The sequence below is a fragment of the Anabrus simplex genome, chromosome 8, assembly GCF_040414725.1.
Source record: "Anabrus simplex isolate iqAnaSimp1 chromosome 8, ASM4041472v1, whole genome shotgun sequence".
Taxonomy (NCBI): domain Eukaryota; kingdom Metazoa; phylum Arthropoda; class Insecta; order Orthoptera; family Tettigoniidae; genus Anabrus; species Anabrus simplex.
In genome coordinates this window covers 131,278,292-131,290,787 of record NC_090272.1, presented here as the reverse complement: position 1 = coordinate 131,290,787, position 12,496 = coordinate 131,278,292, and the positions used below count along the sequence as shown (strand labels likewise).

The window sequence follows — 12,496 nt, the reverse complement described above, 5'->3', positions numbered from 1 at the left end:
CTCGCACATAAGATGATAGCGCTTACCTAGGGGAAAAGAGTCCAGAGACTGGCCGGATGCAGAGCACGTCCGGCTGCTAACGTGATCAGTATTCAAAGACGCGGACAGTTGCCTCGCTCTCACGAGGAACCTAAAACGGAAATCGAGCTATCACAAGTAGACCAATAAGGACACAGAATTTCCACAGATCTCCGTATTCACCAATAGGAAAGGTCATTATTCTGGTCTATCCCAAAGCGCTTCTAGAAAAAATCTTTCTGCTGAACTAGCATACTACTGGATATGAAGAAACTACTGGAAAAGACCTCTTACACCCTGCCTCACAAGTTATTACCTTAACTTCTACAAATACTAGATGCACTGTTATTTACATTATAAAATTTTACACAATAACCAAATTAATTTAGTAGAGTTGCAGAATATTAAATAACACTAAATACCTTATACGCATAATTTCTAGTTACATGAATGATTTATCGAGTTCACATTCCCAAATTAAAAGACATTGTTCCTGACGTACAGAAAATAAAATGATACTAACAATTTTATATAGTATAAAACAAATTTCCAAAAGGACTTCTTCTTTGTCCTTATCCAAAATGATAATTTCAATTTTTCAAGGCAAAACATATGAACATATTTTACAAAATGAACAATATAAAATAAAGACGATGACTCTTGTCCTTTGGTAACGTTCTTTAACGTCTTTTCTTCCAAAATAAAATAAAATGATACACAACATCCTTCAAAATACGATTAAACACAGCAGTTTTAACACCGTAACAACATGCTTTAAAGAAAACTTCTGTTACAGTATACATCTGTCATGAAGGGGTCACTATAAAAAGGCCTAATGAAGTTTGCTCCTTCTAATATGATTCCACAAAGAAAAAAAAAAAAAAGGGCCCCCCAAATGTAACAGAACTTGCTTGTTTAGCGACAACTGTGGAGGTCAAAACTATAACCGTGATCTGCTAAGATTCCATCTTGCTTTATCAGACACAGGCAGATTTTTCCATATAAATCAATATTTTCCTATAAGAGGGCATTTATTTCTTCCACATGATAGAGACTTTGCATTCATCAAAAACAATTCTCAGGCAATATTACAAGTTTTATGTACCTCATGACATCATGGAAATGGTAATAAACATTGAAAGCTGGGAAAATTCATAGTGAAAGAAGTTAGCAATGTTAGAAATGTTAACTTCAAACATTGGTGGCCAAAAATCAAAGATACAACTGTATCTCAGAAGAAACAAAACCAAGAGATGATCAGTGAAAAAACAACATTTATTTTGGAATAAGCACCATGTACCATTTGGGTTTCAGCTTATTGCATCCAGGTTGCATCATTGCCAGTACACACATTCCATCTACAACAGGTCAGATAATCACATTTCCAACTGTGAAAGCTTATTCTGAGGGAAAGGTACCCATAAAAGAGTCCAGAATAAAATACATAAGGTAGCTTATATCATACATACCTAGTGAACATGAGGACTTCTACAAAGAAATACTAAATTGGCCTGTAGCTATTTGTGGAGCAGGATCAACTAATCAGGAGTAAGGAAGAAGTTAAATCAGGCAAATTTTTTGTTGAAAAAAGTGTAAAATATTGTAAGTGCATTAAAACACAATTTTTTTCTGATTTTAACTAGTGTTATGTTGTGCAGAAAGGGCTTTCAGTCCAAAAGAAATATAAATTTTTAGGATGCCCTAAAAACAATTTATGTAATATAAATTACATGCAACAAACAGTATGGTGTCTGACATTTTTTCACTAATTATTTCCTATTTCTTTGTCTTTTTCCCAGAACTATGTCTCATGGACTAAAGCTGCTACGGTTGTTGTTGTTGTTGTTGTTGTTGTCGTCGTTGTCGTTGTTGTTGTTGTTGTTGTTGTTACTTTATTTTTTCATTTTTGAGGAGCTAACTATGAGTACTGATGCATATCTTCTAATGTTCCAGCATTCCACTTCGTAAACTACAGGAGGTAGAGAAAGAGAAGCAAATTTTAATAGATGCACAAAGAGAGGATGCCAGGGAAGTAGCAATGTATTCTGAAGCTTTCATGGAACATCTAAATAGAGATCAACTATTTCTGTCTATGTTTGCAAAAGATACAGATGGCCAGGCATTGATTACTATGAGTGAAGAAACTCAAGAACTCTACGATCAGTATCCTTTCCTTATTTGGTTAGGTAGCCCTCCTCCCCTGTAGATCAGTGGTAATATGTTGTCTCTAGATCCTAAGACTGCAAATTGAAACCCAGAAGAGGTATTTGATCTTGAAGGGAAAAAGAAAAGAAGTCATCTCAGGTACCATATTTGGTGTTTACTGAACAAAAGTAATAAAAACTCAGCCATAGATTGAGTAAAATAAAGCAATGAAACTGACAAGCGTCATCAATGGCAACTCAATAAGATGTCTGCAATAATAATAATAATAATAATAATAATAATAATAATAATAATAATAATAATAATAATAATAATAATAATAATAATAATAATAATAATAATTTCTTGTGGCTATTTCTAGCCTGGTACAGCTCTTGTAAGGCAGACTCTCCAACGAGGATGGGTGTCATCTGTCATGTTATTGTAGTGGAGGATAGTGTTGTGTGTAAGTTGCAGGAATGTTGAGAATTTAAGGTTAAAATTTCTGACCCGACGGCGAAACGAACCCAGGGCCCCCTGAACCGAACAGTACTACGCTGACCATTCAGCTAAGGAGTAGGACAAAGTGAATAATGAAAGCCTTGAATAATTGTAAGTCATATCTTAAACATAGCTATGTTTTGTTTCGGCCTTTTCCGTGATTGTGAATTAATTTTATTTATAAAATATTAGTCGTATTTTGTGAATAGAAAAAATGTCAACGTACAGAAAAATATCACAAATGTGGAATAGATTAAGAATAATTAAATTAATTTAATATTTACAAAGAAAATTTTCAGAACTGTATGTTGCACGGTTTTACATATTTCTGGTTTGATTTTGAACATTTTTTACTTTATGATGCATGTAAATCCTATTGCTAATGGCTATCATTGCCATCATCTTTATCATTATTGTTATATGAATGTCTCGTGTATTGGCTCCAGAAAATGTTGTGCTAACCATTCCACATTTTCTTTCCGGAAATGGTAGAGATCTTTATAATCATGTTCGAGAGATTCTCTTCGTGCTTTATAATTTTTTTTCTCCGTTGTAAAACCATCATGAACTCTGCCATCACGTCTATCGCCTTGAGTCACCTTCTGGGCAGTCTCAAGAAATTCTGAGATTCGTCTCCATTCAGAGAGACTAAGCTTCAGTTTATTCATATACATTTGGAGATGTGTCTCCAAGAGAATCCGCTAACAAGCTGTGTCTCAAGGAGCAAAGGTCAATGCTGAGACATCGCTTTTTTATTCATATACATTTGAGACATGTCTTCATATTTATGAGACAAGAGATACATCTCTGCTTTATTCATATTACCCATTGCCTTTTTGTCTCAATGCTCTTGTTGTTCTTTGCTGCATGTATGGCCTTAATAATTCTCTTTCTCTTCTTATAGCAATCTTTATCAAACCATACACTTATACACAAGTGCTGATTTGATCGTCTTCTCCAGGGATAGTGCGACTGCATCTTTGTCATTATTCTTTATGTTCTTTTCAAGTTCTTTCCGTTGTTTGAGTACATTTTTATTTATCTGCCTTGAGGGTTTGGCATCTGCATAATTCTCTCTCTTCTCTATTCTTGAGACATTAAATTGCATCGAGACAGGACAGTGTTTCCTTATCATCGCCTCTTCTGTAGTGAAACACACGAAGTAATTTATTAACTTAATGTTTTGACCTTTGTAAATGATTAAGTCTATAGTACTGCTCCCTGTATATGTAAAATACGTTCTATCTTTGAAGTTGTTAACAAGGTTGAAACCTTCCTCAGTCGTAATTTCCAGGAGCTCTTTCGCTCTACGATTGTTGTTGTCAAGTCTGCAGTTTAGGTCTCCGGCAAGTATTATGTCTAAGCTCAGAGCTATTTGCTTTGTGGAGGACATGATGATTGCTATTAGTTCTTCAATGGGTGTTAGTGGCCCTGCGTATAATGTTTATTATCATTGTATCCTGTTCTTGGTGTGTACTTAAAATTTTACCTAGTCATGGTTTGTAGTAGCATGAAATACCGCTCGTTGGTCTCCATTTTGGTCCTTGCGTTGCTGGTATATGCTGCGCATAGAAGTGATTTAGTTCTATGGGTTTGGTAGATAGAGTCTCTGGTAGTGTGAGAATATCATGTGAGTGTAGAAGGTTATCGTTTGTCAATTCTGTTGTACAAGGGAAAAGGCAACCAGTCAAACCCTAAATCATAGAGAGGAATAGCTATAGAAAAAATGCATGCCAAAAATAATGACAAAGCTTCTCACAAAAAGAGCATTTAGGAAAAGGCTAGAAAAACAACAGATAGGGATTCTGCCACCTGGGTGACTGTCCTAAATGCAGATCAGTATTGATTGATTGATTGTTGCAGACACAGTAGAACACAAACTCCCAGAGGAACAGTTTGGATTCGTAGACCTTCTACATTCCATAGCAAGATGCGAAGAAGGTTAGGCTGGGAGTTTGACTCCTGTTTCTCGGGAGCGAAAAAGACGATATTGTCTCACAACGATGCCTTTAGGCCATGCTTCTGGAGCATAAACCTTTGCCATTTCATGTAAAGGTATAACTACTCTTAGTGCTTTAAGTGTATTTTTAGTTTGTAATTCTTCACATCCAATAATATTTGTCACATGTAACTTGGTTAGGTGTCACTTTACCATTTCTACAGTGGTATTATGGTGTAGTCGCCCTATGTATATCCAAGCTCTGGGTTCTGCTGCTCGTAATTCTGTTTCATTCATTGTGAGGTCCTTTTCGGAGTTGATTAATCGTGCATCTACTGTTGTTAAGATTGTCAGCTGTATGTTGGAAGGCGTTGGTTTCTTTTGTGTGGATCATGACACTTCCATGATTTCTTTGTATGTGCGGCTGAGGTAGTTGTGATTTTCATGGATAACATGTTTGAGGAAGTTGCTTGATCCGCTTCTGTGTTTGTTATGAACGAATTATTACCTCGAATATCATCCAAAATATTTTGATTGATGAGTTCACCCTTGTGGATTGTAATTCCCATGTTAATTTCCTCACGTAGCATACTCGTTGATTTGGAAGTTAAAGTATCCATCATGGCATGTAAATCCTGTGTTATTTTTCTTGTGATACTTTCTTCCATTTCATGTTCTGAGGAACTGACTATGTTACCCTGCTGGAGGTTGTCCTGCTGACCTCTAGATGGCATCTGGCCCTGGTGGCGCTGTTCTAGATTTGATATCTCAACTCTCTGATCATAGGTTGTTCTCCCTGTGCCATCACTGCTGTCACTAAAGCTGTTCCGCGGATGTCCACTAGATAGAACCTGTCCCTCATCATGTTGGCCATTATTCATAACTTTGACTTGTTGCACGGAGAATGCTATCTTTGCATTATCTCCGTTATTCTCTTGACTGCTCTGTGGCCAGTCAGGATATTGCGTGCTACTAGTTGTTCTTGCGAGTTCCCAAGAGATGGCACCACCTGTCCTTCAGTTAAACTATCTGACGTTCCTGTGATATTATTTTGTTTAACCTCATTGTCCTCATGTCGAGGAGTCTGTTTTCTTGCACTATTATTTTCAAGCATAGTTTTCATTTCATCAAAACAGCTAATGATGACACTCACCATTTTGTGAGTATCTTATTTAATTTCTTTCTTCATATATCCTCCTGCATCTGTATAAACCTCCGAGCAATGTGTAACCAACTTTCGATTTTGTCCGCCATTTTTCAATAATCTTTACAAAGGAGAAAGATTTATTATGTCCTCCTATTCAATACAATGTATATCCATCTTAGATGGAATAAATCAAGCAGACATGTTTCGGCTCATTTCAAAGTCATCTTCAGTCAACATATTAAAAGCTACATAATTAAAGTTAAAAGAATGTTATGAAAACACACACAATCCATCCATCCATCCATTATCTAAAGGTTAAGCCTTCTCGCTGCAGCCACATCCCACGATCTTCAGCAGTTCTTTTCATCGTGACATAGGAAGCAAAACCCAGCTGAGTGAATATGTTCCTAAGATATGAGAGACGTGGTCTTCCTCTCGACTTCTTCCGTAGGACCTTTCCTTCGATGACATTCTGGAGAAAGGTGTCATGTCATAGGACATGTCCAAGAAATTTAGCTTTCCTCTGTTCTATTGAATAAATTAATGTCTGTTTCTCTTGACACATACAATGAAAAGAGAATATATAAAAATATGTGCAACATGATGAAGTTGATAAAATATAAGGTTGTAACAACGTTGAGGACCTCTGAGTCAGAAAGCACAGTAGCAACAGGAGTATACGAACATATATACGTGGAAGCAGGTGCCAAGTGTTGCGTGTGTGACTTGGGAGTGGAAAATGTCAAAATTGAAATCTGTAATGGAAAAAGTGAATGCGAGAAGCTTGGGCTAGTAGAAGGAAAGATAAACAAAAAGAATCGAATGCCCTTTTGAACGGCTTGACCTTCTTAGTTTAGAGGTCCCACTTCCACTGGTCGTGTTAGCACCTGGTTCAGCCATGTTAGAGAGGATAGGGGAAGAAGTGAAAGGAGTGAGGGAGGGAGGCCCTAAGACGGTGGGGAGATGAGGAGGGAGGGGTGGTGTTGAGTTGGAGAGCTGGAAGCGGGGTTCGTTTTTGTTATAGAATTGTTGACTAACAAATGGAATGAACGTATCGAGTAAAAAATTTTCCCCATAATTTCATTTAAATTATACGAGGAATTTCTAAATTGATCAATATCGATGTGGATATTGTAATAGTCTTCATCTTAATGATTTTTCATAATTCTTTATGAGATAATCCTTCATGGTTTTTATTCATCACCGTCATGTATTCCTCAGAGAGTCTGACACCTTTCTCCTAAGTATGTAACCTCAGCCATGAATTTTTTTTCTTCTTCCATAGTGTCTTTGTATCTTACCCTTGTTTGGAATATGGCTACCATTGGACATGATATGATTAGTCTTATCTGTGTTTAAATCATACATACATGAATGACTATCTTCTTGTAAGTTTCTCAATACTGAAATCATTAGTTGATATCTCCTCCAAACTTTTATTTACATTTTTTAATTTTTAGAATTGTATGGTTTTTATTTAACATTTAGTACACATCTTCTTTTCTTTATCTTCTTCTTTCATTTCTTTTTCTTCTTCTTCTTCTTCTTCCATTACCCTTTTCTCTATTTTTCTTCTTCTTCTTATATTACCCTTTCCAAGGAGCTCCTGGATCAGGTAGTGGAAAGGGTGATAAACAGGAAAGCTCACAGAATGAAGTGAAGGGAACTGCTTACCTTCTTTTTATCCACATTAACACAGACTGAATTGCCAAGGTCCTCTGCAAGCACAATATAATAATAATAATAATAATAATAATAATAATAATAATAATAATAATAATAATAATAATAATAATAATAATAATAATAATAATAATAATAATAATAATAATTTATTTTTTACGAGGGAAGTGTGGGAAATTTTTCATTAGACACTTGTGAGGGTCCGCACTCCACAAGCGTGTGAGATTTCTACTCACTAAAACCCACACACCCTTTTCCCATGACATATATCTCCACCCCGGAACCGCTCTCGCATTACTTCAGGGCGGTGTCATGCTAATTTCTTAGGTTTCTTCTTCCTTATTTCTCCTTACTGCCGTTCATGAGCATTCATATCTCTCTTTTTCTGATGCAGGATGCCTTCTACATATACTGCTATCTGATCCCAAGATTCTTGGTTTCGTAGCATCGCCTGCACAATAGTTTCTGGCGTCAACTCTCCTTGCTCAGTATATAAACATCTTCTCTCAGTTGACCAATGACAGCATATGAAAAATGTGTGAAATGCATCGTCTATATCATTGCAATAAATACATGCCGAGTTGCTCGCTCTACCTACTCTATGTAGAAATTTCCGGAAGTGTCCATGACCCGTCAATAGTTGCGTAATGTAAAAGTTAACCTCGCCATGAGCTCGGGCAACCCAATCAGCTAGGCGTGGTATCAGCCGCTTAGTCCATTTTCCTCAAGGATCTTCCTCCCATCTTTGCTGCCACCACTCCATTCATTGCCTATAAGCTAGCTCCTTAACGCGCTTCTTTCCGAGCTCTCCTTTAGTTCGCCAGACTTCCTGTCTCTCTAAGGCAAGTAAATCAATCGGTGCTACCGCTGCTATCGTAAGGACCGCAGGTTCGGATACTGTGCGATATGTGCTTGTAATACGCAATATAATAATATAATAATAATAAGAAGAAGAAGTGTACTAAATGTTCAATCAAAACCATATGATTTCTAAAAATTAAAAATGTAAATAAATAATTGGACTAGATATCAACTTACCAACTAATGATTGTCCTTCCCCCCTGGCTCACACAATCATTTTTCTCTCCCCCCCCCCCGATACATACTTTTCTTTCCATCTTCAGCTCTATTCTAATCTTATGTCCTTGTCAGTCTTTCGTTGAACATTATTTCATTTTATTTTATTATTTCTTCTACCACATTTGTCGGTATTCTCTGATGAGCTTGCTGTTAATTTTGCAATGCACATATGTACTGAACAAGAAACATCTTAATTGGAGCTAAGATGGTGTTGTCACTTCCCACTCAGAAGGCTAGCACACAGTGAGCCATCTGATAATGAACGGTAAAGTGTTCTCAAATTCAGACCTTTATTATAGAGAAGTCTTCTTAACAGACGCAAGTTTCTTCTGAAGACGCAGAGCAAAGTTCTCTGCAAAACATAAAGAATTTCACCTTGTTTTATTGTCACGGCAGAAGTCCAAAAGCTTTATCATCATGTCTAATATTATGGGCCATAAAGCATCGATCTAAACATAAAGCTCTTAATTACAGGCCAGTCAGCTTTACTTGCATTTCAAATAAGCTTTGGAAAATCATTCTTTCTGATTACAGCAGACATATTTGCAAAATTGCTAATTGGTTTGCTAGAAGGCAGTTCAGGTTTAGGAAAAGTTATTCCACTGAGGCTCAGCTTGTAGGATTCCAGCAAGGTGCAGCAGATATTTTACATACAAGAGATCAAATGTACTGTATCTCGATTGACCTATCTAAATCTTTTGATAGGGTAGATCATGGGAGACTACTGACAAAAAAGAGTGCAACTGGACTCTACAAAAGAATGACTGATCCTGTAATCATTAGGGGGAATTATTTAAGGCAGTATTATTGGACCTTATATTTTCTTCTCATGTATATAAAGGATATGAGTAAATAACTGGAATCAGAGATAAGGCCTTTTGTGGATGACATTATACTCTATAGAATAACAAATAAGTTACGAGATTGAGATCATACCAAAACCCATGGTGCAACAACCCCAAAGGGCCATCGTCTATCAAGCGGCCGGTGCTCAGCGCAAAGACCTTCAGATTCAGGGGTGTTGCGTGGTCAGCATGGCGAATCCTCTCAGCCTTTATTTGTGGCTTTGTAGACCAGAAAAAGATTGTGAGCAACTGCATAAAAGACCTTGACAATGTTGTGAGGTGTACCGCAGGCAATGGTATATTCATAAACAGGGTAAAAAGTCAGGTCGTGAGTATCACAAAGAGGCGAAGTCCTCCCAGTTCTAATTACTGCATTAATGGGGTGATGAAAGTTCCCCATGAGATCACTGTACATACGTAGGTGTTAATATAACGAAAGATCTTCATAGGGGAAACCATATAAACAGAATTGTAAATAAAGGTTACAGATCTCTTCACATGGTTACGGGGTATTTAGGGGTTGTAGTAATGATGTAAAGGAGAGGGCATATAAGTCTCTGGTAAGACCACAATTAGAGTATGGTTCCAGTGTATGGAACCTTCACTAAGAATACTTGATTTGAGAACTGGAAAATATCCAAAGAAAAGCAGTCCAATTTGTTCTGGGTGATTTCCAACAAAAGACTAGGGTTACAAAAATGTTGCAAAGTTTTAGCTGGGAAGACTTGGGAAGAGGAGACCTAGCTGTCAGTGGAGAGATGGATGAAATGACATTAGTAGAGGAATAAGTGTGAGTGTTGTTTTTAAAAGTAGGAAAGATCATAATACGAAGATGAAGTTGGAATTCAAGTGATAAATTGGGGGCAAATATTTGTTTATAGGAAGAAGAGTTAGGAATTGGAATAATTTACCAAGGGAGATGTTCAACAAATGACTAAATTCTTTCAAATTATTTAAGAAAAGATTAGGTGAATAACAAAAAGGGAATCTGCCACCTGGGTGACTGCCCTAAGTGCAGATCAGTGGTGATAGATTGATTAACCCCTATGTCGCCCTCTCCTTGTCTTGATCCACTTTGATGCTTCATGTGGGCTACTGTATTATTATGGTGGGCTTGCCAAAATCAAAGGCCATTTTTACTTAACTGCCAGGTTTCTAAGGGACTTCCTTTAACCTCAGTCTTATGTCAACCAGCAACGAGTGCAGACGTGTGGAGGAAGGCGTGCGGTGAGTCATGGTGGGAGTGGAGCAATACCGAGCGGTGATACTGAGCTGGCTGGGAAGATGGAAGACAACTACGGGGAAGACAGCAAGTAAGGTTGGAAAAGGAAAGTTTGGAGAGGCACTAATGTTAGCGGCAGTGATAGCAGTGCTGTTGGTGATAGGGGGCCTGGGGGGTGGAATTGAATCCCGGACCGAACGGCTGTCTGAATTGGGAAGATATAGAGAAAATTCAGGAGGTGATGAAAGGTGACAGAAAAGGTAATGGAGAAGTTGGAGGTTATGAGTAAGGGACGAGAGGAACTTAGAGAGTGGATGAAAATCACCAAGGCAGAAGAGGAGGTGAGGGCAGGAAGAAATGAGAAAGAAATCCAGGGGCTAAAAGAGAAAATACAAGTCTTAAAGAAGAGGTGGTACTATTGAAGAGAGAGGTAGTGGGCATAAATCAGGAGAGGAGTAAGAAATGTGTTTTCATATACGGAGTGCAAGAAGAGGAGTCAGAGGCAAAGGTAAAGACAATATACAAAGTTGTGGACATTATACAAAACGTTATGAAAATTAACTTCAGTGAGGTGGATATTGACGACGTGGGAAGAGTAGGGAAAGTGAAGGGAAGGAAACTAATAAAAGTGCATTTGATATCTACTACAATGGGGGACATAATAGTAAGAAATGCAAGCAATCTGCAAGGGAAGAAAATTTGGATTAAGAGAGACATGGGGAGAGAGGGCAGTAAAATCCTAAGAATTTTGAGGAGACACCAAGGAAGGGCAAGAGCACAGGGATTGAAAGCGTATATTAGTGGACAATGGCTTTGGATGTCCGACAGGAATTGAAGGCATTCCTGGACCATTCCAGAGCTGAAAGTTACAGAAGAGAACCTGAAAGAAAAGGACCTGGGTTCAAGACAGGATAGAAGACAGATGGCTGATCAAGAGGAGCAAGGGAGCGATACAAGAAGTGAATCTAATGAAGGGGTAAGTGTGCAGTGCAGCAGGGAATGAATGATATGTTCACAGGTGGTAGAGGCGGCAGAGGACACTAATAAATAAACTCCTAATTCAGAACAAAGGGGGCCAAGGCATATGAATGAAGGAAGCAGACCGAAGGAAGATAGAAATGGGAGAGATATTCTGTCAAAGGGAAGAAGCAGGAGCTTAAAAGATTTGTAGGCTAAGAAAAACAAGAGCACAGAGGATATAGATAAGAAAGAGCGACCTAAACTGTCATGATATGAAAGGGGAGAGGCAGAGGGCAAGAGGATCATGATGACGAGAAGGAAGAATAAGGAAAGTAATGGAGGAGGAAGTGAGAGTAAGCTATAACTAGAATGGAAAGTAGGATTCATAAATATAGAAGGTCTACTAGGAAAAAGAAACAATAAAGAGGTGATAAAGGTAGTTGAAAGCTATGACATTGTAGCACTACTGGAGACTTGGATACAACCGGGTACAGATATAACTTGATGGGGGGTTCACAGTTAAAAGCAAAGCAAAGAAAAAACATAAGGAGAAGGGACGAGCGCCTGGGGAATAGTAGTGTTAATTAAGGAAGAAATTAATGAGTTGGTGGTTGAAATTGAGGATGATTTAGATGAAGTGTTATAGTTAAGATGTAATATAGGAAGAGAGGAGGGAAAAGAAAGAAAGATATGTATAGCATGTGTATATTGCCACACCAAGGGATCTCCATACATGAATGATAAACTGCTGGAGGAGCTACTCTTGAAAGTCACTATGATCAGGAGAAGTTTGAAGAAGATGGGATATTACTGATGGGTGACTGGAACGCCAAGATAGGGAAGCTATTACCAATGTTCTACAAAGAAGAGGAAGTAAATCTAAGGGTAGAAAGAAGAAGCAAAGATAAGGAAAGGAACAGCTATGGAGGGTTGCTACTTGAGTTCTGTGAGGCAGG

The 12,496-nt window shown here is 37.7% G+C and overlaps 1 protein-coding gene across 1 annotated transcript in view; it reads left to right on the top strand.

Annotated features, from left to right (window-relative positions):
* LOC136878890 (dynein regulatory complex subunit 3) overlaps positions 1–12,496 on the top strand; it is a 183,322-nt gene that overhangs the window by 75,680 nt on the left and 95,146 nt on the right. Inside the window, exon 4 of the mRNA XM_067152470.2 lies at positions 1,972–2,181. Coding sequence (XP_067008571.2) covers positions 1,972–2,181 — 210 coding nt within the window. The remainder of the gene's footprint in view (positions 1–1,971; positions 2,182–12,496) is intronic.